This window comes from Nyctereutes procyonoides, unplaced genomic scaffold (genome assembly GCF_905146905.1).
Source record: "Nyctereutes procyonoides isolate TBG_1078 unplaced genomic scaffold, NYPRO_anot_genome, whole genome shotgun sequence".
Classification (NCBI taxonomy): Eukaryota; Metazoa; Chordata; class Mammalia; order Carnivora; family Canidae; genus Nyctereutes; species Nyctereutes procyonoides.
This window is the reverse complement of record NW_026575155.1, coordinates 7,726,253-7,751,801: the sequence shown is the minus strand read 5'-3', so window position 1 is coordinate 7,751,801 and position 25,549 is coordinate 7,726,253. Positions and strand designations below refer to the sequence as shown.

At 37.4% G+C, this 25,549-nt stretch overlaps 1 protein-coding gene across 1 annotated transcript in view; it reads right to left on the bottom strand.

Annotated features, from left to right (window-relative positions):
- Positions 1–1,380: 1,380 nt before the first annotated feature.
- Positions 1,381–25,549, bottom strand: part of SLC5A3 (solute carrier family 5 member 3) — a 34,530-nt gene continuing 10,361 nt past the window's right edge. The window contains exon 2 of the mRNA XM_055313326.1: positions 1,381–12,965. Within this exon, the coding sequence (XP_055169301.1) occupies positions 10,471–12,627 (2,157 nt within the window). The 5' untranslated portion in view covers positions 12,628–12,965 and the 3' untranslated portion in view covers positions 1,381–10,470. The remainder of the gene's footprint in view (positions 12,966–25,549) is intronic.

The window sequence follows — 25,549 nt, the reverse complement described above, 5'->3', positions numbered from 1 at the left end:
AATGGTCTTATGCTTACAAATCTCTGAAGAAAAACTTTCCAATCTACAATTCCATATTTGGCAAAACTTTTAAAAGGTATTTATGGACATGCAAAAATTTTAATTCTAAGGAGTTGGAGAATTGAAAAAAAAAAGAGTTAATGTGTCAATATCATCCAATTTCCCCAATTTTCCCCTTAGGGCAGGGGAAGTACAAGCTAACTATGAAAACATCTCACTGTTTTGGGAAATAAGAAAGTGTGCATGATGGAAATGTGTCATGAAGGACACAGACTGGCCTACAGAATGTCACTGGCTAAATCTAGAAACATTTGAGCAAATTAATGATAGTAATGGATTATAATCCACTAAATGAGTTCATACTGATAAATGGGGAAAGAGGGACAACTCTATTTCAGTATAGCAAAACAAAAACAAAACAGTTTTGCATCATCATAGTAATAACTGCTCAGGCAAGAAATACCTATGGATGCTGAAATCAGGGGTTCAAGCTTGATGAAGAATAAGTTCTTTACATAATCTCCAATTATCTCCCCACAAATTACTTATTAGTGAAAGGAAAACCAGTACACCTTGACAGTGGAGAAACCTGGCTGACGTGATCTTAACCAAGTATCAAAGTTAGTGTCAATAATGGCACAACACAAACACAACATCACACACCTCCCAATGTGAATCTCTGAGGACATATTACTGCTTATGCTGTATTCCCACCAAAAACGCATAGTGTGAATCCAATCACAAGGAAAGAAACCCAGATTTGAGTACAGGCATTCAGAAAATGGCCTCTAACCTTCAATAATATCAATACCACGAAAGACAAAGAAAAACTGAGGAAAGCACTGCTGCTAATTAAAGGGGGGAGACCAAAAAGCTTCTGAACTTTTAAAAAAATTCCTATAAAAAAATAAAATAAAAAAATAAAATAAATCCTATAAAAAGGTATTACTGGAACAGCAACATTTGAAGCAAGGCTTCAGATTAGAATACTGTATCATTGTTACTTCCCAGATTTTGATAATTATATTATGATTACATGAGTGACTGTGCTTGTCTAATAGACTTCAAGGACTTAAGGCACAGAGGGGAATGAGGTCTGCAACTTAACACTCAAATGGTTCAGAAAAGTGTGTATGATGAGAGAATGACAAAGCAAATGTGGCAAAATGTGAACTACTGGTGAATCTGGATGAAAATGTTTCTAGAATTCTTCATACTATTCTCACAACTTTCCTGTGTGTTTGAAATTATTTCAAAATAGAAGTGATCAGAGAAAAGAGAAAAGTCAGTGAAGGACAGCCCCTTCACCTCTAGCACAAAACCTTATAAATTTTTTAGAGCAGACATATTCAAAACTGAAAATACTCAGTCACAGAAATGTAAATTTTTCATTTTATTCAAAGTTGGTACATAAGTGCTAATAACATTTCCATAAAATAATTACTATACTTCAGTTACAGGACAAGATACCACAGAAAGGAATATACTTTGCAAGAAATGTAGGTTCATCTGAAGTTTCCAAATACTTTTTGAAGGCTAATGCAGCAGCTGGCAAAATAACACACAGTACACAAAGAACAGTGTATTTTACAGAGTCAGTAATGAAAACTGACAGCTCTTTAGCAGATTTGCTTCATTGTTTTTCCATTTTTTCAACAATAACACTTTTAAAAAACACATTAAACCAAGATCATACATGTCTACAATTTTAAAAATCAGATTGTATACAGTAAGTTAGAATAATAGTCAAGTTAGAATTGTCATGTATGGTTAACAATCCTAAATCTACGATTTCAACTGTATTCCTTTCAATACAGAAATAACCTGGTTTATACCAAATTCTACTTTCTGCTTGCAACTAAAATATTGTACAATGTGAAGATGGACCCCATCAATCAAATCTTAAAAAAAACAAAAAACCTGTGGACAATAAAGGGTACACTGAAAATCAGTTTACAATTCCAAAAACTCACCAGTAACTCAACAGCTTCATTTATAATCACATTTGGTCTACAATGCATAACTGACAAAATGATAACATGTACACAATACACACCCCCAGTGCACAGACTGGTCTCTTACAGAAAATAATAACAAAGCATAATAGGGAGGACACTGGAAAAAAACGATTTTCAACGTAGACATCTCCTTAAAATGCAATACTTACATATCAAAAGTACTAGATAAAAGCAGCAGTATTCTGCTGACATTTGGCTTAAAAATAAAGAAATGAATGAAGCAATTTCACAGGTATTAGAAAGAATTGGTTTTCTTCTTGAAGAAGACTACTAACTTTTGCACAGCAACTATTTTTGATATCCACCTTATCCAAAAAAAAAAAAAAAAAAGCACTGAGAAGCATAACGTAGTTCATATGTGATTGCCAACATAGGTCTGGGCAACAGAAAATGGGATGTCCAAGCAAAGAATGGGTAGATCCCTGCTGTATTTCTGAACTCTGCTGGCAATCTATAAACCAAAGCAATATTGGTGAGGGAAAGCAGGGAACAGATTCCATATCATCATGTGACACTAATGTAATATGCCATTATTAACAAAAATAAAGCTTTTGCATTTTAACAACGCCACAGAAAAGTCCATGAGCAAAAGACTCGTTGATCTGTTTTTGCCACTCAAAAGTTAGAGATCTCAAAGTGAAATTAGAAAATTCTAATTATACATATTTACACTGCTAGGACTACTTTCACCTAGACTAATTAAAGCAATTTTCCATGGAATTATAAATGAAAGAAATTCTGCCAAAGGAATCTTCAAAAGCATTAAGTTTTTGCAAACGATTTTAAACTTAAAAGCAACATTTAAAAGTACAGACACATACTATATAGGACTAACAAGTTATAACTGCTTTGCCTTATCACACATTGCTAAGCCAAAGATGTTCCTCAAACCGTTTCTTTTTTTTTTCCTGCATTTCTGGCACTCCTCTGCCCTCATCCCCCTGAAGCCTGAGGTTTCACATTCTAAAATACCGAGGGAACACACCTGTTTTTTGCTGGAGGGGCAATCTTTCCCTCAAGGCATTCCGCTTAACCCTTCTAAAACATGTGACATTGGTCTACACCAGCTTTAATCTTCATTCCATATATTATCAGAGCTGACCAAGTCTTTCCTTAAGAAGATAAATACACAAAATAGAGGAGAGTGGGAACCTAAGTAGTCACTTCTCTCCCATTCTGAGAGTTACAGCTTTTGACCTATGGGCAAAATCCAAGACAAAGACTATTTATTCATTCTTGATAAACTGGGACTATTCAGGTAAAGAAAGCATGGGATAAGACAAAGACAATACTGAGTGCAAGAAAACACATTCAGATTTCATCTAATCTAGTCATGAAGCAGGGAATGGGACAGGTAAAAGAATCCTTTAGACTCTTAGAACCACTGTGAAAAGCAAAGTAGCTCATTTGGCAGATCTGCCTCAGATTTAGTTTGATGCTCAGAACACTTAGATCAAATTCTGCTCTATTAAAATGAAGTGCAGTAAAGCACATGAAAAAGTTAGTAAGATATGTTCACCTCTTACAAACCTACACAAAGATTAAAGACAAGTAGTATTTGCCCTGTTAAAAATGTAAAATTTCATGTTTTCAGGGTACTACTGACAGCCGGTAAAATTTCCTACTAAAGATTTAAAATAAAAAATAGTAATAATAACAACATCAATGGCTCTACAGCTTAAAGCAAAAGTTTGTCAAACTGTTCCACCCACCAAAAGCCTAGAAGTCTGTCTCTGCTTTAGTTCCAGATTGTAGGAAAGAACCCATAGACCCCCATTTTCACTAATAACCCCCAAATATAATTGCAATGTTCTTGATATTTGTCTTCTCTCCTTCAACCAAAGTAGTACAAACTTACTCAGATTATTACGTTTGAACCACTTATCATTTAGGACCACAACTCAAGATACCTCACTGTCTAGGGCTTTCCATACTATAGTCCTCCACAACTCCCGAGGGCTGTACGACTGGCACTTGTGGGATACTGAGAAATACTGTTAGTCTTGTGCTTTCTACATGTGGAGATACACATCTGCATGTTTGAACATGATTTGTGCTTTCTATGGACTTTTACTTTAAGCTTTTTACCTATCATGGAATGTGAAACTCTTGTCACATGTATGTTCTCAGATACGCCTATCAAACCTACATCAAAAAAACAACAGTTAAATATACACACAGAATTAATAAGTAACCTTATAGTTTTAATTAAGGATATAAAACAAATATAGATGAATAAATAACATTTAAACTGCAATAGGAATTAGAGCTACCTGGTTTCCTTGAACCTAAATAAAGGCTGCGTATATAAAGTACGTAAATATAAATGTATTTTTTTGTATTTCCTTGACTAGTTATAACAAAATTTAAAAAGAGGAACTGTAACAAATAAGTATATTCTATCAAGAAAGGGAAATGTGTAAACTAGCAGAGTCAATATTGGCAAACAGAAGGCACTAATCAAAACACGTAAATTTCAGAAGCTGATTATATTATGAAATACCCTATATACTGGCCTTTGCCAATTTGGGATTTCAATAACAGCAATGAGCTTAATTTCAGTTTCCAACTATTATAACCAAGAGTGAGTTATTAAGGAACATTCATTCCACTTATAGAAGTCTAGGCTACAATGATATATTGAAAAATTATCCAGACTAGTTTGTCCAAAGGCAATAAAAAAAGTAAACACTCCTTCCTCCAGCAGCACTGGGGTACAAGGTGAATTTACCAAGATAAATATAAGTCTCCAATAAGGTTGTGGTTATCTACCGTCAACTTGTGCTGTTGAAGAAATGACTGAAATATGTATTTCCCTTATTGACAGAGTTCACTGATTGTAAACTATCTTAAACTTGGGATAGGGGTAGGAGAGGATGGAGTGGCTTCGTTATCATGGGCAACAATTAAGATCTAGTGCTTTTCTGAGAGCAAAGCTACTGTTCCTATACTACGAAAAATCTGAGACCACTGTGCTTTTGTCCTGACTTGCTCTTCATTTGCTTATTTGTTCTAGCATCCCTCTACGAATCCAGGTAACCAAACCACACTGGAAAGTTGTTACATAAAATTATTGGTTTAAATCAACAGCTTCAGATTATGGTCCTCCCCTAAAAGGTAAAGTACCTGAAATTAAGTAACGGTACAGATACATCAAACCTTTATTTCTGAGTAAAAGACAATAATATATCCATGGCTAAGGCTGTTAAGTTACCAAGATAAACAGGGTGCTTAACCCAAAACAAAAAACTAAATCCTTTTATACAGGATTTGAGATGGAAAACAGAAACATAAATTACATCAATTTTCACAACATTTCTTTAAAGGTGAATCAGTAGTTAAAAGCCTTATTCCCAGCATTGGAAAGAAGCTTAAATAAAAATATTTATAGGACTGTGACTAATGGTGTGGGACTCAGTGCTGGCAAAGCCTATTAAGTAGTTTGAACCTTAGCTAAGTTCAATTCTAGGAGTGAAAGAAGTTGCAAACCTAGTCTTCTAACAGAGGGGGGAGAGTCTGATAAAAAGCATACCAAATTAAGAGAAGTGACCTTAGTGGAGGAAAAGGGGTTTGCAGCCCTGAGTTAAGCCAACCAAGTCTAACCAAGTATAAGTAATCAAAACTTCTTATATGATCCAGTTTCATACCTAACTAGTACAAAAGGGTTTCTCTATATGCCAACTGACTAATTCCAACTTTTTACCCTTAACTACTGCATGAACAGGCTTTTTGACATTAAAACAAACTCCATTCCTCTCTGCATTATGACACCACCATTTCAAAGGGACTGGTATGTATTAACTATCATTGCCTCGCTAATTTTTGAAGAAAGGGGTTTTTAGAACACAATAATGATGTATTATTAGGGCTTTTATTATTAGTGAACATTAGTCTGAGAAAATCATTCTTGAGAATTAACAGTTTAAGCTAATAGAAATTTAGTATATTTAAACACAACCATAGTTAATGAATCATTATTTGGATCCAAGTTTTCAAAACTGGGGCAAAGCAACACTTTTGCACATCATAGCAATAAGCCTGAAAGTGAGTTAAGCTGATAAAGTATCAAGAGGAATTTGAGAAGTGTTAAAAGAACAGATAAAGAATTAAAGCAATGTAAGGGAAGACAAATAGAGGGAAAGACCAGTCTCTCTGAATGGTAGGTGAGTATACACACATATAGGAATATACCCTATTTGTAAAGTCTGCTCAAGCTAATGTCAACATCAAAATGACTTAATGCAACTTAACACTTTGTTAATGATATTGTATGAATACAAGCTTAAAAGCAGATTTTTCTACTAAAGTATTGCTATCAAATATCAGTCACTTTAACCTCAAAAATGTTTAGAAACTCATACTTCACAATATGTAATGTCAAACTAGGGTTTAACTGGCTAGATCTTATTTACTAGTGTCCTAATCTATATGGGGAAAAGTTTAAACTAGCTTGTAGCCAAAATGCTTCAAGTTCTAGAATTCACTGAACAGAATTCTACATCTGCACATTTTAAGCTAATGTTTGTCCTTTGCCTAACTTGTTAAGTTTGTATCACCCAGGTATTTCTCAGCATCTCATTTAATAGTTTTTCTGAATTCTTGGGAAAATTTTGTCCTGGCAAGTCTCTTTGGTCACATGATGTAACAGGAATGGTCTACATACATTGCTCATATAAACCTGGGGAATGGTGGTGAGGTGTCACTATTCCATATCCACATGGTCCTTTTCAGCCATCATACCTCAGATGAAAATGACACAGCAGAGTAAAAAATATATGGAAAGTAACTGGCCAAATACTGCCAACTGGGAATAACTGACCAGTCTAAACTTTTAAAAGCTACTGATATAGCCAGTCTGTAGGATGGTAAAGAATAAGAATAACCCATAGGTTGCACTAAATAATATTTGGAGAGGGGAAGATCCATGCACCCTTTCAGTACCAGAAGAAAGCAAGCAATGGACTGAGAAATAGAGACACTGAGAAATTCTCAGTGCCCTAGACAAGACCTTTCAGTCCCCCCACTCACAATCAGCCTCGGGTTAAAGACTGAGTGACAACCTCCTAATCAATTCTTAAAATGTGAAATTTCACATGTGATAGGTCTCTGCTAATTACCTGATGTGCTAAGACTATGACCCTGGCCAGCCTCTTTGTACAAAAACACAATGGATCCTTTGAGCCAAGTGAAAAGGAAGTCTTGGGAGAGGAGATCTGCTCAATTTCGGCCAAAGGACACAGTACCACCACTATTGCTTGATGTTTCCCTAACCTAAAGATAAGAGTAACAACCTCAACCAGGAAAAGAATGGCTATGGAAGAAGACTGGCTCAGCTATTTCAAAAGCCACTTACTATCTTGGGGCAAAAGGACAAAATATTTTTGGAGCCAATAGTTCCTCTACATGCCAGAGTTATTAATAAGCTCTGCTCATCAGATCTTAAGACTAAGACTGCTTAAAAGGACAAAAATCTAAGAACTGGGGATACCATTAACAGCAGATCAGACAATACTTTTTCCCTACCTTTGAAGACTAGTGTCTTCACTTCATTTTGACTCTTAGGCAACTATTTTAGTCAATACCACTCTTACTCAATTCTGAACCTTAGCTTGAGCCAATACAAAAATATATACATATTAATGTCTACAGACAAAATGTCATCACTTAGGACTCATTTAGTTAGTGTAAAAAGTATGAACATTTTGCTAGCTTAATACAGACCATGTATCACTCCATGAACAATCATTCTAACGAAACATACTGAACAGTGGTCCCCTGAATGAAGTTGCAATCAGCAATTCACATACTTACTCAAGCACATTATCTATTACTGGAAAGCAATAAGAAGGGCAAGCTTCAGGGACTTGAGTCTCAACAGACTGATGTTTATACTGGCAAGAATAAACATCCTAATGGATATGCTAATAGTCATTCCTTATTTACAGACATGAGTACTCTAAACTTGACCTACTGCTATATACACACAAACAGACACAAGATGATGTATTTCATGTATCGTACTGAGACAGCAGCAAAGGGGGGGGGGGTGAGGGATCCTAATACTCCAAACTATTAGGACTCAACATTAAATAAAAGGGAGAAAAATCCACATAAACACCACCTATTAATTTATGCTGTAAAAAAAGAAGGGATTAAGAAGGCTGCCCAGCCAATGTGCCAATTTTCTTTGCTCAGTTATACAGCAATGTGTTCAAAGTCAAAGAAAATTTTAATTCTTACAACTTAATGCCAATTTGAAAAATCTAAGGTCCTATTATTTTCCCAAATACCGAAAGGTTGTCTCAAAGGAAAAATAGTTCCTTTGAGAAGAGGACAAACCATGAGTCCAGCTTTGGATACACGGTTTTCTGTTCTTCCCAATAGACTTTTTATAACCTTGGGACATGTCACAACCACAGCCTCCTCCATACAAGAAAAGGATGGTCCCTATTTGGCCCCCAGCTTATAAACCTTAAGAATGAAACTGAGAAATAAATTCTACAAGGCACTCTAAGCTCTCAGAAATCATGCTATTCATACATGAATTATTTTTTTCATCTACAGACTCAGTCCATCAGAAAGCCTCCTGGAGATGGGAAGACACTATGCTACCTGATTATTTCTAAAATCAACTTTGGACTAATCACAAGCCCATCATAATGAAACTCATTTATAGAATACAAAAAATTTGTGAAGTCATTAGGACTGAGTTTTGATTCAAAATCTACAAAAGTATCTAAAAAAGTAATACTTTTCCCTAAAGAATACAAGCTTAATAAATTCATGCAATTTAAAAAGTATCAGAGATTACAGCAAAGTCAAAGAAAGTAGATACACAATTAAGTTTCCTTCATATGTTATGGAGGAAAAAGGACCATGTTGAGCACACAGACACAGAAATTCGTAATCTGTAGAGCTTTTCTCTAATATCTTTTGCATCCTGTCCTCAAGAAGGGGAATCAGCCTGTGAAAAAGATTCCCATCCATGAAGGTTACAACACAGTGCCATGCCATGTGAAGACAGAGAATCCTCTAAGTACACAAGTCCTACAATATCCTCCACAAGACATACTACTAAACCCAGAAGTTCTTATTCATGACAGACACCTCTTTAACATGCTATCCATTCTACAGAAAGACTATACTGACAATCTACCAATGGCAAGGCATGCACTCTGAGTTTTCTGTTACTAATGTCCAGTTTGCACTGGAACCTCCTCATGCTCTAAGTCAATGTAACTTTTTAAGAATGTAGAGGCTGTGTACAGATGGCAAGTCTTTCAAAAAAAAAGAAAAAAGTAAATCAGGAAAAAAAAAACCATCAAGGATATGATATGATCTCAGAATTAAATTTTCCCTCCAAAAGCTTAACTTCAACATTGCATGATCTAATCAAGCAGGGCAACCCAGCACAAAAGGCAGTGACAATTTTCTTCAAATTTCTGGACATATCTTCCAACTGAATCCACTTGGAAAAGCATGTGGCTAATAAAAAATGCTACCAAATGACAAAAACAAAGAACAAAGTTAGAGAATTAGTGGAGTATGAGTAGTCACCTGTTTAGCATAAGCTCATCAAACACTGCTTGAGGACTGCTAATTCCCAAACTATATAAATAACCTTAACTTGGTCAATTAATCTGGGGATCATCAGCAATGTTTACTTCATTTTCTCCCCTAACCATCTGACAATACAATCATGACATAACTTTATCAAGACAGACTTGGTGGTCATTTGAGTATCGTTCACTTAAACTCCGGTCAAAATTAGAAAAAAAAAAAAAAAAAGAAAAAGTAACTAGAACAAACTTTTTACCAACAGTCCATATATTGGTAGTACAAGAATAGCTACAGAAAAACATTCTTCTTCCTTTCTTTTGGCAATCAGAATCCATAGGCTCATGCTAGCAAAATGAACCTGGCAAACGAACTAACTTGTCCTGACACAAGTACCCCATAAGCACATTAGATTTTCATTACACAACTGATTACACAATGTCTACAAATTCAGTTTTAAATGGTAGGAGGGATTACAGAGACAGAGAAAAAACTTTGAAATGAGCAAGTCTTCTACACTTCAGGATAAGAAGGCCTACCAAGATTTGGCAGTGCAGACAGTATACCTTATTCATAATATCTTAGCATATATTCTGCTCTACATGTTCTATGAGAATAATTGGTCTCTCCTTACTTTGGTATGGAAAATTTTAAACCACATTTGCACAATTCAGTCTGTTAAACAAGTTTTACTTCATTTAGGTTGAAAATTTACTTTCATCCATCTCTGGGAAAATAAAGTCTTGCAAATAGATGATTTTTCTGCTAAGTAAAATTTGGCTAAAACCTATAGCGTAAACAATGCCTGAGAGATGCAACAGTTACATAAGTTTTGTTTTGTTTTCCAAAGACCAGTATTTTCTTAAGTTAGTGTCTCATCATATCCTTAAAAAGTTCATAAGGAGAAATAAACAAACATGAAAATTCCAAGTGAACACACAGCAAAAAGTCCGATATTTAGTATTAGTTTAACTTGTGGAGGCTCTTCCAACATTTGTAAACAAACAGCCTCCTCCTCCATCAGGTCTCTGAGACTCCTCTTGCTGAGGCTCTTACTTTTAAAGCCACAGAACCAATCTATGAACTTCCAGTACCGGCCTCCATCCTCTGTTTCCTTCTTTCTCTCTTTCTCACCCATAAGAGCTGCTTGCCCATTGGAATAAGCATCTACAGGTGTTTCTGCCTCTGAATGCCCTAACGAAGCCACTGGATTGCCCTCTTCTCTGCAGGTCACCAACAGATTAACATCTTCTGGCTGAAGGCCTTTGATGCTATCTTCAGATTTCCCATTGGGAATGATGTGGTTGGTGGCCTCACTGTTCTCACTGCACCTCAGAATGCTCTTCTCTTGCATTTTGTAGGGTTCATCTTTCGGGGAGCAGCTTTCTTTCACCACCAGGCTCTTCTTAGACCAAAAGGTGGTGGTACGAATCTGTTCCTTTGTGGGAGGTGGTGTCAGAAGGCTAACAATTACAGTAATGAGTCCTGTGACCCAAAACAATGCTGTGGCCACATACATGTAATGGATGTCTTTGATGAAGCCTGGCCTGTTATCAGGTTGGTCACATTCTGGGGCACGGTATGCAAAGGCCAGTGTCAAACGGACTGCTCCAAGAACAAAGCCAGCCATTCCACCATAGAAAGCCCCTTGCTCATTACAGCGCTTCCAGAAAATTGCCAGAAGGAAAAGGGCCGCAACTGGGGGTGTCAGGTAATCAGCTACCTCCTGAATGTAAAGGTACATCTGGCCTCCTTGCATCTCCACGATGATTGGCACCCATGCAATGCTGATCACCACCATAAAAGCCACAAATATCCTCCCCACAATCATTAGTTCCCGGGAGCTTGCGCTCCGGCGGATGAGTTTGTACACGTCAAGGGTAAATATGGTACTGGCACTGTTAAAGATAGAGTCCAAGTCGCTCATCAGAGCTGCAATCATCACCGCCATCATTAAGCCACGGAGGCCCACAGGAACCAGCTTCATCACCAGGCGTGGGTAAGCAATATTAGAGCACCCAGCTCTGCTTCCACATACTTGCATGCAGTGCTCTGGGTTGATGCAAGCTATATCATCAGCAAACAGTATTCTGGAAATCATTCCTGGGACAACTATGATAAACATTGGCAGCAGCTTCAAGAAGCCAGCCATAAGAGTAGAGCCTTTGGCATGAGCAATGTTTTTAGCTGCTAAGACTCTCTGCACGATGACTTGGTCAGCACACCAGTACCATACTGAAGCTGGGGTCTGCCCAAGAACAAATCCAGGCCAAGGAACATCTTCATCTGTTGGATTCCGCAACATTTTCAGTGCATCTTTCTTAGGGTGGACATTACAAGAATTTGTGTTGGAAAGGTTGTATGTCAACAAGATGGAAGTAACATTGGGTGAGGCCAACATGTACCTTCTCTTAACTTCCTCAAACCCGCCAATCTCCATCATGCTAATTATCATAAGTGTGAGTGCCCCAACGATCATAAGCAGAGCCTGTAGAGTGTCTGTGTAGATCACTGCAACAAGGCCTCCGGTGACAGTCAGCAAAGCAGTCATGCCAATGAGCAGGATGACAGACACATAGAGGTTCCAACCCAAAGACTCCTGGATAAAGAGGGCACCCGAATACAGATCCACTGAGAGCTTGGTGAAGATATAGAGAATCAGAGACAAGGCTGCAAAATAGACCTGAATCCTATGGCCACCAAATCGCTTGGACAAGTATTCAGGCATGGTGTATACCCCTGACCGGATGTAAATCGGGATGAAAACCCATCCCAGAAGTTGCAAAAGCAGTAAGGCATTGAATTCCCATGCGCCCACTGCAAATCCACTTGCAGCTCCAGATCCTGCCAGCCCAATGAAGTGCTCACTCCCAATATTGCTCACAAACAGAGAGGCACCAATTGCTACCCAGGTCATAGAGCGCCCCGCCAGGAAGTATCCACTCACGGTGCTTCTATTAGATTTCCACATGGCAAAAAAACCAATGCACATGACCAGGATAAAATACAGGGCCACTATGGCAATGTCTGCTGTCTCCAGTACAGCCCTCATTTTGGTAACTTTGTGAATAAAAGTGTCCAATGACAGAAGTGTCCGACTTTTTATTTACTCATTAGTAACCCCAGCCAAGTCTGTAAACCATACGTGAACTGGACTACACAGAGCAACACAGCAGGTCAAAGTCTTTGTCCTTTGGTTTGCTGTCTTGATGGTGGTGGTTGTGATAAACTTTGAAGGAGACAGTTTAAATTTTCCTCCGCTTCTTAATTGGGATTGAGAACTTAGCTCGTACTCTTAATCCACTCTCCACAAGACCATCAGCATTTACTCAGGTGCTGGAGGAGAAATTCTGAGTTGCAGCTAAGTTAGTGAAGCCTACTGTACCAACCCTGCAAGGCAGCAAAGACAAAAGACAAAGATTGAATTAGAGGAGGGTCTCACCAAGTGATGAGGAAACTTTCAGTCTAGCAAAACGGCGCAATAAGACATTCTTTATAAAAAGAAAAAAAAAACTTTTAAAATATACTTCAGTTCCACAGGAAAGAGCAATCTATACTAGCACATCTGATACGTAAAGTCATGAGAATATTTATCATTTTGAACTAAGAACAAAAATTCATTGATCTCATAACTAAATGACCTAACGTCTCTAGCAACTAGGAGCTGCCTACCATGACGTTGCCCTTTTTTCATCTTACTGTTGTCGTCTCAGATTGGAACAGACATCAAGATCCTAAAGCACCCTAAGGGAAGAGGTGGAAGGGACACTAATTTTTTAAAAGGACACCACAATGAATCTTCAACTGCTATGAATCCTGAATAATGAACTTTATAGCCAGTTAGGGTCCTGGATGGAACAGGCAGGTAGACTGAAAATGTTACCATCTACACCCAAACACAAAATCAAGTATTACTTACTCTATGCAAAATTATTATAAAATTCTCCTAAATTCCTACTACAAATGTGTATGTGGTAGTTATCACCCAGTAATGTAGAATTGTGAGATGACTCCTGCCCTAAAGGAAAACAAAACATTCCACACACACACACACAAAACTAGGAACACACTACTTATAAAACCCTAAAATTTTATTGTTTCTCCTAGCTAGAAGATATCACAATATTTTTGAAAAATGTTCAAAAATTTCTTTCCATTCCTTTCATCAGGCAATAATTCCAAGAGAATCTCTGAGCGAATAAAGGCACACAGGCACAAGGTTTGATTTTGTTGAATATTTTTCCCTTTTAATACTGCTTTCTTGTTGAAGGGTACAGAAAGCAAGAATAGGGAGGAGGAGAAAAGAATTTCTCAAAGACCAAAAAATATTATATCTTCCAAACTTCATGAAACAAACATTTATCAACCATTAGATAATAAGTTCTCTTCAATTAAGTCAATCACATATTTTTCAGTCCTGGATTAAGGAAAAAAAAATCACTCTGCAAAACAGACATTTAAATCCACCTAAAATCAAATTTATGGATCAGATGGGTTTTCTCCTGAAAAAACAAATTCTAACTCTACAAAGTTAATTATAATTATAGTTGAGATCAAAATGAAGAACATTTGTTATTCATCCTAATGCCTTCCACACATCAACTTCTAATGTGAGTCCTTTTGTGATAAAGCAACCTCAAAGTGAAATTTTTTCTACATTTGACAAAGTAGATAACTTTTTGATGAATCTCTGCATTTTCCTTTAAAAATCAGTACCAAACTTAAGTCCTATAAATGATACTAATGGCACCGCTTTCCAAAACTGTTCAAAATAGAACACGGTATTAAAAACTTTTTTAAAAAATTTTTATTTATTCATGAGAAACACAGAGAGAGAGTCAGAAATACAGGCCAAGTTAGAGGCAGGCTCTTCACAGGGAGCCCAATGCAGGACTCAATCCCAGAACCCTGGGATCACAACCTGAGCCAAAGGCAGACACTCAACCACTGAGCCACCCAAGTGCCCTGTATTAGAAACTTAAAAATACACCTCTCACTGGCCAGGAAAGGATCTGGAAACAATGGCTAAAGATAAACGTTCTATTGAATTAGGTTATTAGGTCTAACTCATAATGCTGCCTAGATAGAAATGTCTTAAACCCATCTTTATGCCTTTTTTTAAAGCATGCTGCACTATAATAATTATACTAAGAAAACTGATTACTATCTTTCCTCCTAAGAGTCTATAATGAGTGACATGAATAAAACTCCCACACACAAAAGTATAAAATATACGAACAGTTGGGATTTGTATCACTTCCTACTTGCCAAATTTTCAAAGCTGGTCGTATTTCTGTGACCACTATCCCTACCCCTAAAACTTTCTAAAGAAACACTTGGACATTATCTAGAAGGATCACCTAAATTTTTAATAAAATATAATCAGATGACTAATATACATCAATTACCTAAAAGGTATCTTTAATGTTTCAGTATAAGGGGGCAAGTCCTTAATTAAAAAGAAAATAGCTGTTGGCAGTTATGAAATCCAGCCATCGAAGTAGCTCTCTCCCTGCCATTCATCATCCAAGCCACTCGTTTCAACTTCCACAGAAAAGCCTAATTCACCCGGCAAGACAGCCCTTTCAGGTGTTACTCTTCTTTATGGCAGCTGCTGACCAAAAATATGTTTCTCCCAAGAAGAGACAAACAAAACACTCGGTGCTTTTGTTGGGGGGGGGGTGGGGGAGGATGAGGAATATGCACAGCAACAGCCCCTACCAGCAGCTTCTTTGTTCAGAGAACCAAGTGCTCAAAAAGAAAACAAGCACCTTCTTAAATCACTAGCAAGCACTGGTAATATCAGTAACATTGTTCTTGTCAAACTGGATCTATACAAGCTGGATCTCTGAGCCATATTTTGTTTCCTGATGAATGAACCTTCAGATTGGTCTAAACCCTCACTTCTCTAGAACAGCAGGTCAGCTACAGAGAAAAGACATGCCCACAGGAGAGGTAGCAGGGAGTGGTCAAACACTAGCTCAAGGCTGACTTTTCTCCATTCTGTCTGCCTGTGCTTCCTCAGACCATTCAGAAGCCACTGCCAACAGTCCCCATCTCACTGGATACCATACCAATTTGTGGGCAGGTTTAAGATTTTTCCAATTTAAACAAAAACCATCCAGAGACCAGCACCTGGTAAAGACTGGAAAAGGAAAAACAAAACCAAAAATAGGTCAATTTAGTTTATAGAAAGATATAAAATACTATAATACAACGCAGCTAAATTTCACATTCTAGCCATGAACAGAGACTGTCACAGCCTTTAGTAGATAAATTATGCATTCCTTAAAAATGGTTCCAAATAAAATACACAATATAAGTTCCGCACATTTTTCTTTCCTTTAAAGAAGTAAATATTTCTACAAAAATACATGAACACTAACCAGAATGCCTTTATTTCAGAACAAATATACCTGAAAAAATTTTTTCATCCCCTAAAATGAAACTTTTTAATTTATGTTTCTATATTACTAGGATAAGCTGTTACACAGGTCAGGTAAATCCTGTAAGTGAGAAATGTGAGACAAGTAAAACAGGTACAGGAATGATAAATATATGGGTTGGTTTCTTGGTAGTATATTTTTTTTAAGAAAACAAATATTTCTATAATAAGAGTATTATTTGTGGAATGTATAAAGTGGTCCCCTAGTGGTGATGGGCAGTATAATAAATTTTTCCAAATCGCACAACAAAGGCATTTTGCTCTGTGAAACAGAGCAGAAGCTCCCCCAACCCCGAGAGGGCTTCCTTTTCAGAAAGTGTTTTGTTGACAATTTTGCACAAAATTAGAATAAAATTTTGGTACTGTCTCATGTACCAGAATGAATTAAATGACAACTGAAGAAGTAATCCAAATAGAGAAGTATACCTAAGTATTTGCTGTGTTTGAACTAGAAAGAGGAAAATAGGTAACACCAAATTATATTCCCTATGAACACCCGTTTAGGTATTAAAATCAAAATATAATTAGTTATAGTAACCAAATCCAACATCTCTTTTCTATTATCTAGGATGAGCATATAATTTATCTTCCAAACTAGGAAATTACTCTGGGACAATCTGTAAAATCAAGGACATATAATCACTCTAGAAAGGGAGTCACCAATAAAAACCCACCAGGGAACAAGAGAAACAATTCCTAAAGCCAACAGGGCCCCAAGTCATAACAACTTCAATGAGGCAAGGGGACTGACAAAGGACAGAAAACAGCAATACAAAAGTGGCCCAACAACAACCTTTTTAGCTTGGAGTCACTTTTAAAACCACACACTCAAAGGACAATCTGAACAGGCCAGCCCAGCACTATCAATAGTAGGCTTCCAAGGAAAAATGCTGTGCTTATATTTTGATCCAATGAAAAATGTTCACTGTACCAGCTAGTAACCTAAGAATTATGGAACACACTGGCACCTTTGAAAACTTATATGTATGGGTGGCACCATCGAGAAAGCAGACAAGTTTTGAAGGGCCGGAGCCACATAAAATTGTCCAGTGCATAGACCAGGTACTTAGCACATGTTGCTTTACCTTCTACAACTTGTATGAATTAAAAGTTATGATTATCACCTCCTTTCAAATTAAACTGTGAACTATATCCCAAACTTGTTAGGTTTCTCACAAAAACTATATATAGATAAAAGAACTAAATAAAATATTAAATATTCAGTTGTCTCACAAATATCTTAAGGAGACTCTCAACCATCTCATGAACAATTAGCTCCTAATTTACATCACTTCAAGTAAAATACCAAAAAGAAAACCCTAAACATAGACAAAATTCTACTTACAGACTTTTCATACGCATTTTCACTTTTGTCATCTTGACTCAAGGTTCAGTAAAGCAAATGCCACTAACAGAGTAGATTAATGGTGCATATATATATGACCATCCTCAATCCAGGCTTACTTTAAAAATGTAGAAATAGAGTGGGAAATATCAGAAAGGGAGACATGAGAAACTCCTAACTCTGGGAAATGAACTAGGGGTGGTGGAAGGGGAGGTGGGTAGGGGGTGGGGGTGACTGGGTGATGGGCACTGAGGGGGGCATTTGATGGGATGAGCACTGGGTGTTATTCTATATGTTGGCAAATTGAACACCAATAAAAAATAAAATTTATTAAAAAAATGTAGAAATGGACATTGGTAGTTTATCAGTGGCACATAAAAGTGAAACAAGGGTTTCTAATACAACTCATATGAATGAATTCCAGTCAGTTGTAAATTACAAGTGGAGCTAAAGATAACACTATATATAATCATGATACAACAGTCCCTAAAACATGTAAGGAGTTTGCTCTTAAAACTTTCTTGCAAAATGTTTCTATTGTACCTACAACCTCAGCTATTCAAATTTCTGAAAGTATGTAAGAAATGCATGAAACCCTGATTGAACTAAATGGCATTTAAACCACCAGGGTGGGAGGCAAGGCAGGGTAGGCAGGGATCTGAGCCCCCCTCCAGCAACTCTCTACCAACCAGACCAGCTCTATTTTTAGCAAAGTATTGGGGAGAGATGGGGTTTAGGAGAATGGTTTCCCATGTAAGTAAACCATTTCTTCAAATAAAATGTTATTCACCTAAGAAAAATGATGAACTACCAAATTTATCATTTCACACATATACACACATCCCATTCATTTTAATCTGTTTCTATCAATATCAAAGTCTGGCTCACAATGTTTCGTGTTGTTTTTTTTAAAGAAGTCTCAGAGAATGAAAACCTTTTAAGTATGAGGATAACTTTCAAACTACCACTGTTTTCAAGTTTTATGTGGATTATACTAGATCATGTACATGGAAAAACTCCAATAACCTTTTTGAGAGAAATGAAAATATGAAGAGAGAGCAGCAGTGTCAATGTTTGTTTATAGGAGAGTGGGTGTCAAAGATAAGTGAGTTATAAATTATATATAAAGATTAAAAAAGGGGGGGGGTCCCTGGGTGGCGCAGCGGTTTGGCGCCTGCCTTTGGCCCAGGGCGCGATCCTGGAGACCCGGGATCGAATCCCACGTCGGGCTCCCGGGGCATGGAGCCTGCTTCTCCCTCTCCCTGTGTCTCTGCCTCTCTCTCTCTCTCTATCATAAATAAAAAATAAAGGGATCCCTGGGTGGTGCAGCAGTTTGGCGCCTGCCTTTGGCCCAGGGCGCGATCCTGGAGACCTGGGATCAAGTCCCACGTCGGGCTCCCGGTGCATGGAGCCTGCTTCTCCCTCTGCCTGTGTCTCTGCCTCTCTCTCTCTCTCTATCATAAATAAATAAAAATTTAAAAAAAATGTTAAAATAAAATAAAATAAAAAATAAAAATAAAAAAATATATAAAAAAAAGGCCTGACACTTACTGACCTAAGTCCTAACACCTTATAGATACTATAATAGGAGCACTGTGTGCATTAAGATACTCCTTACAGTAATTATGGAATAAGTACAATTACTACGATCATTTTACAGATGAGAAAAGGAAACCAAGGAAGTAATGTAACTTGCCCCAGGACAGTTACTCATATTTACTTCAGCATCTGCACTTGCATCTATCGGTCTAAATGGTTTCTGCCCTTATAAACACTAGGCAATACTATCTTCAATGACAAGAACATGTCTTTACTAATAGAAAGAAATATAAATAATAACAATAAAAAAAAATCCTGTATCATCCATGTTTAAAAATCTGTGCTTATAGAGAAAATACTTGAGATTTTTATATAACAAACTTTTACAAAACAGACTACAAGAGCACACAGGATAAAATGCAACTGAAGTATTTATGTATGATCATATGTGAATGGATATATTAAGGAGAAACTAAAGATTCAAAACAAAAAGAAGTCCCTGGCATAGGCTTCTTAAGTGAGTAAACAAACAGCAGAGAAGCCTTGATGAATCAGTTTTGTAAGACAGGGCTTATCGTGGTTCTCACAGTCTAAACCCAAGGCTTATGCCTTCATTCTCTGCAGTGTTAATTGTTCTTTCACCAGAGAATAAAAAATCTATCCCTTCTACACCTGACTTTGTTACCATGGGCCACGTGAATCTACCCAATCCAGTCTTCCTTCACTTGCTAACTCCTCCATCCTCAAGACATTAGGCTAAAAGAATCAGCAATCTACAGATAAAAGAGTTTTCATAGTAAAATCTGTGGACCACGGTTCTGCTTGAATGAAGTGCTTGTGACCACCTATCGTTGCTTGGGAGTGTGAATAACTTGGCTCATATTCCTTAAACCTGTCTCTCTGTCTTGCCCATCTCAAGGAAAGGCCAACTCCACTCTCACTACTGCTCAGGTCTCAGCATATCAGTACTATAAGGCATTCCTGACAACTTGCTCATTGTCTCTCTCAAGCCACACACAATCAATCAGTCTGCTGGATCTATCTCAAAAAATGTATCTATACTCGGACCATTTGTCATTTCAACTGCTAGAACTCTGGTCGAAATCACCATCCCATCTGATCTAGTTTACCAACTGCCGTTACCTTAACCTGTCTCCAAGCTTTGGCCCTTGGTCTACTGCAGGGCATTAATTAACACAGCAAGCAGTCATCCTTTTATTTACAGTTTGCGACACACCAAACATACCTCTGGGCCTTGACATTTGCTGTTCCCTATGCATGGTACACTTAGCAACTCCCAGATTTTCACAACTTGCTCTCCTCTCATTTACAGCTTTACTCAAAAGTAACTCCACTAACCACCTCAGTCCTTCAACCTGCTTTACTTTTATTTACTTTATTTTAAAAGTAATCTCTACACCCAGCAGGGGGCTTGAACTCATGACCCTCGAGATCAAGAGTCAGATGGTCCACCAAATGATCCAGCCAGGCATTCCATTCTGCTTTATTTTTTTTTCCCATAGCACTCAATACCTTCTAAGATACCAAAGAACTTATTTATGTTTATTATTTCCTCACCACCAGAATGTAACCTCCATAAGGGCAAAGATTCTTGTCTGTGCTGTTCAGTGATGTAAACTGTGTCCAGAGCAGCCTGGCACACCACAGGTAGGCAAATGTTTGTTAAAGAAAATGTTAATGATAAAGTACCTAACCAAAAGTGTTAAATTTTCAATATCCTACATAATCCTCAAGAGTAGGTTTTGTTTTTGTTTTTAAGCAGTAAGTGATGACAGAGTAAAAGGCCAAAAGGGAGTACAGCACTTCCTCCCCTACCAAAGAGATCAGATCAGCTACCACAGTTTGGAGAGTGTATGGAATGACAAGGCAAATCAAACAAGGCAAGAAGCCCTTTGTTCAGATAGAAATCTCAATGGGCCATGATGTAGTAAAAAATTGCTATCTGGAGCCACTATCTCATCCTACCCACTCATCATAAAAGTAGTCTACTTATTTCATTGTACTAACTCCACTGCAGAAGTCCTCTAGATACTACCCCTGCAATATCAATATCCACCTCATAGTGTGCAATGATTCCCAAGTGCTTCTTCTACTATGGTTGTTTCCATACAAAAGGCAGGTCAGTGTGGGGAAGGAGAATTTTCCTTCAGCCTACTCTTCTCTACAAGCCCAACCCTCTTGCTCATCTCAGCTTATGAAGACTATCTCCCGCCTCTACCTCCCATTACACTTGAAGCATTAAATGTTCCACAATACTGAGCAAGATACTTTAAGAACTACCATTTACCAACACCAGGCACCATTTCTACACTTGCATGTACCAGCTCATCCAATCTTCACAAAACCCCAAGAGGTAAGCATAATAATAATCCCTAATTTATAAATGAGAAAATTGAGGACATTTTTGTCCTTTCTAAATTGAGGACTTGATCACTAAGAAAGTCCAGAAATATCCTCTGTGAAGATGAAAAATATATTCTTTTATAACACTCCCCAAGATACACATAAAAATGTAGGAAAAAAATACAAGTCAGAAAAAAAATCTCATTGATAAAGAAATAACGCAATTAGAAAACTACCCTATGTGATCCCTAATGAATCAAAGTTGAACCTTATCTCTAGTCATGAGAAAGTACACAAATCCAGGCAATGACTACAATGGATGCTAGAATCCTCAGGTGACAGGCTGATGGAGAACTTTAAAATGGATGGATGAGACTGACAGTATCTGCACCCACCAAGAATGAATCGTCTCTAAAAGACAGACATACGTGCATCCTGATGTGATGCTACACCCTGAATACTTATGTGCTCTTGTAAAACAAAACCTGAAAACTAATCAAATTTCTACCCGCCAGTTTACAGAAAATATCCGGATTAGATAAACACATAAGACACCAGGAAAAGATAAACCAAATTCAGAAAGTAAGGAAGGGTGGGGAATCAGTTACATTTAAGACTCAAGGGGCCATCAAGTAAATGCAGCCTGTGGATCTTGTCTGGATTCAGATCAAATAACTCAACTAGGGAGAAACGTTTGAGACAATTCAGAATTTGAACATGGGGATGTTAAGGAATTCATCTGGTATCATACAGGCACTGTGGTTGAGTTTTGTTTTTCTTTAAAGCCCTTACCTTTTGGATATGTACCAAATATTCACAGGTAAAATTTTATTATCTGCACTTTGTTTTAAAGCACTCCAGCAATAACAAATTCAGAATCATCAACAGATGCTAAAGCCAGTGGAAGACAAGAAAAGAACACTCAGTCTCAACTTTGTCACTCTATAAATCACCAATTACAAAAAGAGAAAAGGTATGTTTACAATGGAACAATCTGGTAGATAACACCTAAACCAAATGACTACTTAACATCAATAGTGAGACAAACAGTTACGCTTCCTCATCATTCAATACACGGCCATCCCTAGTTAATAACAATGTCAACAATGTTTAGCCTATCTCAAATCATGAGAAAATCAACTAGACAAATCCAGTTGAGGGATTCTACAGACCACTGGGCCTGGACTCTTCAAAGTGCTACTGTTGGGATCCCTGGGTGGCGCAGCGGTTTGGCGCCTGCATTTGGCCTAGGGCGCGATCCCGGAGACCCGGAATCGAATCCCACATCGGGCTCCCAGTGCATGGAGCCTGCTTCTCCCTCTGCCTGTGTCTCTGCCTCTCTCTCTCTCTCTCTGTGACTATCATAAGTAAATAAAAATTTTAAAAAAAAATTAAAAAAAAAAAACAAAGTGCTACTGTTGTTAATGACAAAGACCTGAGAATTGTTCTAGATCAAGGAGACTAAACAAACAAATGCATGATCCTTGACTGAATACTGTATTAAAAAGCTAAAGGATATTAACGGAGTAACAGAATAAATTTGAACATGTATGTATTGAATATTTTATAATAGCACTGTATCAATGTCAGAACTGAGTAATGGTTATGTTGTGGTTGTGAAGAAAACTGCCCTTATTCCTAAAAATGGCATGTCAACATGTTTGCATCTCTCAAATGATGCAGATTGAAAAAAAAAAAAAAAGAGCAAATATGGTAAGTTCTAACAATCAATGATCTAGGTGAAAAAGCATGCAGGGGTTAACTGAACTGGTCTTGTAACTTTTCTAAAGAAAATATAAAATACTTTATAAAAGAAAAAACGAAGGGCAGGGGTGGGAAGGCAGGTGGAGTGTAGATGAGGCAAGACTGGTAAATGTTGATTGGTTGTTGAAGCTGGGTGATGGGCACAGTATGGAGATTCATTAAACTATTTCCTTTTATGTGTGCCCAAGTCTGCATCTTAATTCTCACTTCTAGAAAATGGGGGAAAACAGGTTACCTCAAGGCAACATCTATATTACTAAATAAAAAAGCTCCATGGGAAAAAATTAAGCATTAAACAATTGTTATCCACTGTCAATTCTTTCAGGAAAGGCTCAATTGAAGATGACCTATAAAACAAACCAAAGCCTGCTGAACTGAACTCAAGCTAACACTGACTCCAAGATCCCTGCACTTTTTCCTGCTGTTCTGTCCCAGGTTAATGGCAATGGCCTCACTTAAGTCCTTCACTTAAGTCTCTGCCTCACCTGAGCACTCTAACAAAAATGAAATTTGCCACATTTGTCTCTCATCACACTTTCTCCAGCGTTTGCTCGTTTTGTCTCCCTTACTAGAATGTAAGCAAGCTCCAGGAAAACTGGAGCTTTGTCTTACAGTTTAGCACTATATTCCCATAGAACGTGATAATGTTAGTACCCTGTAGGCACTCAAAATAGATGTGAAATATTTCCTTTAAACTAAAGGGAGTTTAACCACACTACCAGTATGTTGTACACTCTTTTTACAGATAAAGTGATGAAAAGCAGAGTTTCCAGGTTGAGACTGCCCTTAGAATGCTGGCCCAGCCATTTACTGAGCTGTGGGACCCTGGACACCTTTCTGCTTCAGCTTTTCCACTTGTAAAATGGAGATCACACCACCTAACCCTTAAGATGACTAAGTATTCAAGGGGAAAATACATACATACATACATACACACACACACACACACACACACACACACACACACACACACTGCTTATACTACTAGGAATTAAGTAGTATAAAACAAGGTTTAAAGGTAGAACATCCAAACATGTCAACTTTGTGGTTCACCTTCATGTTTCCTGTGTTCATCCTACTTGGTTCCAGTCTTATGTTCCTGGAAAAATCATTCCTAGAAGAAGAGAAGCCAAAAAGTTTTTTGTTTTTCCATGTGACTGGGGCCAGAAAATGTAAACACCAGCCTTCTTGCAGACCAGAATCTAATTCTCCCAGGAGGCCAAGTCATAAATAGAAGATCCTGAAAGTGAGATGTTTCCTCAAGCAGATGTACGTGGTTGGAAAACTTTTAAACTTTCTAATTTTCCTCAAGGTTTAGGGAATATAAGATTTCCAAGAAGCAAAAAATAAGACCACAAACAGGAAAACTTGATCTGTATTTGGAAGAACTGGCAGAAATTATGGCCTGAATTGAACATAAAAAGAAAACATAAAACTGAGGTATGGGGTTACAGGTTACCAATGCAACTAGACTTTTCTCTAGTATTTCAAAGATAGGACAAATAGTCTAAAACTCCAGAGAAAACAGGATCACAACTGTTTTCCGTGAATGTTAGAAAATTGGAAGATCCTGATGTTGCAGCTTTCAATTATTTCATTCTAATCAGATAAAATAATAAAAAAATATTTTTGTCAGGAGGACGTTTTTCTTCACCTCAACCTTCTTAAACTGAATCTGCAAAACCTCCTTGCCCTCAGTCCACACAATGGGAATGGTTTTTGAGAGTGGTAGTGCTACTACAGACTCAAGACCATCCCTGATGGAAATCTGGTTTCAAAACACAATTGCTTTCTCATATAATTGCTAACAAAACAGAAGGCAAACACTATGCCAGTGAAAGAATGAAAATCAAAACAACATACCAGTGGGTCATATATTTACTTAACAGCTTCAACCAAATTTTAAAACAACACTTAAGTACACCTTTTCTATATGTAACAGATACCTGGCAGATCCTACCCTCAAATTAGTTTTTCATTCAGCAACAGAAACTCACCTGGTCTCTGAATCAAACCCAGAACTGCATGAAGTTTTATATTCATAATTTACCTATCTAACTGAAGCAAAAACTGCACATGGGTTCCCACAAGGACCTTCCCAGTACCTGAAATCCAAGTGCTGCTAAGGTCTTGAGTGAGACCTTACTGTGTGAGAAGTGAGAAACTTCCCATACTGGACTACATCCACAGCAATCTGGCTATGATAGCTGCACTTAGGTTTCTTCATTTGACAAAATTCAAGCATTTTAACAGTAAGGGTAGTTGTCAACAAGAATGTTATAAAACTAAAGTCTAAACAAAGACAATACCAACATTTATTTCTTGGCTGTAGGGCAGAAGAAGCAAGCAAATGCCAGTTTACAAGTACTGAGGGCTCCAGGTTGAGGTTTAAGATTTTGTTAAGTCCAAACTTTCACTTGCAATTCTATTTTTAAGTTCTCACTCACAAACACCACTCCTTAAGTGTTCCAAATGTGGATTCGGATTCCCTTTATCAGGATGCTGCAATCACAGTTA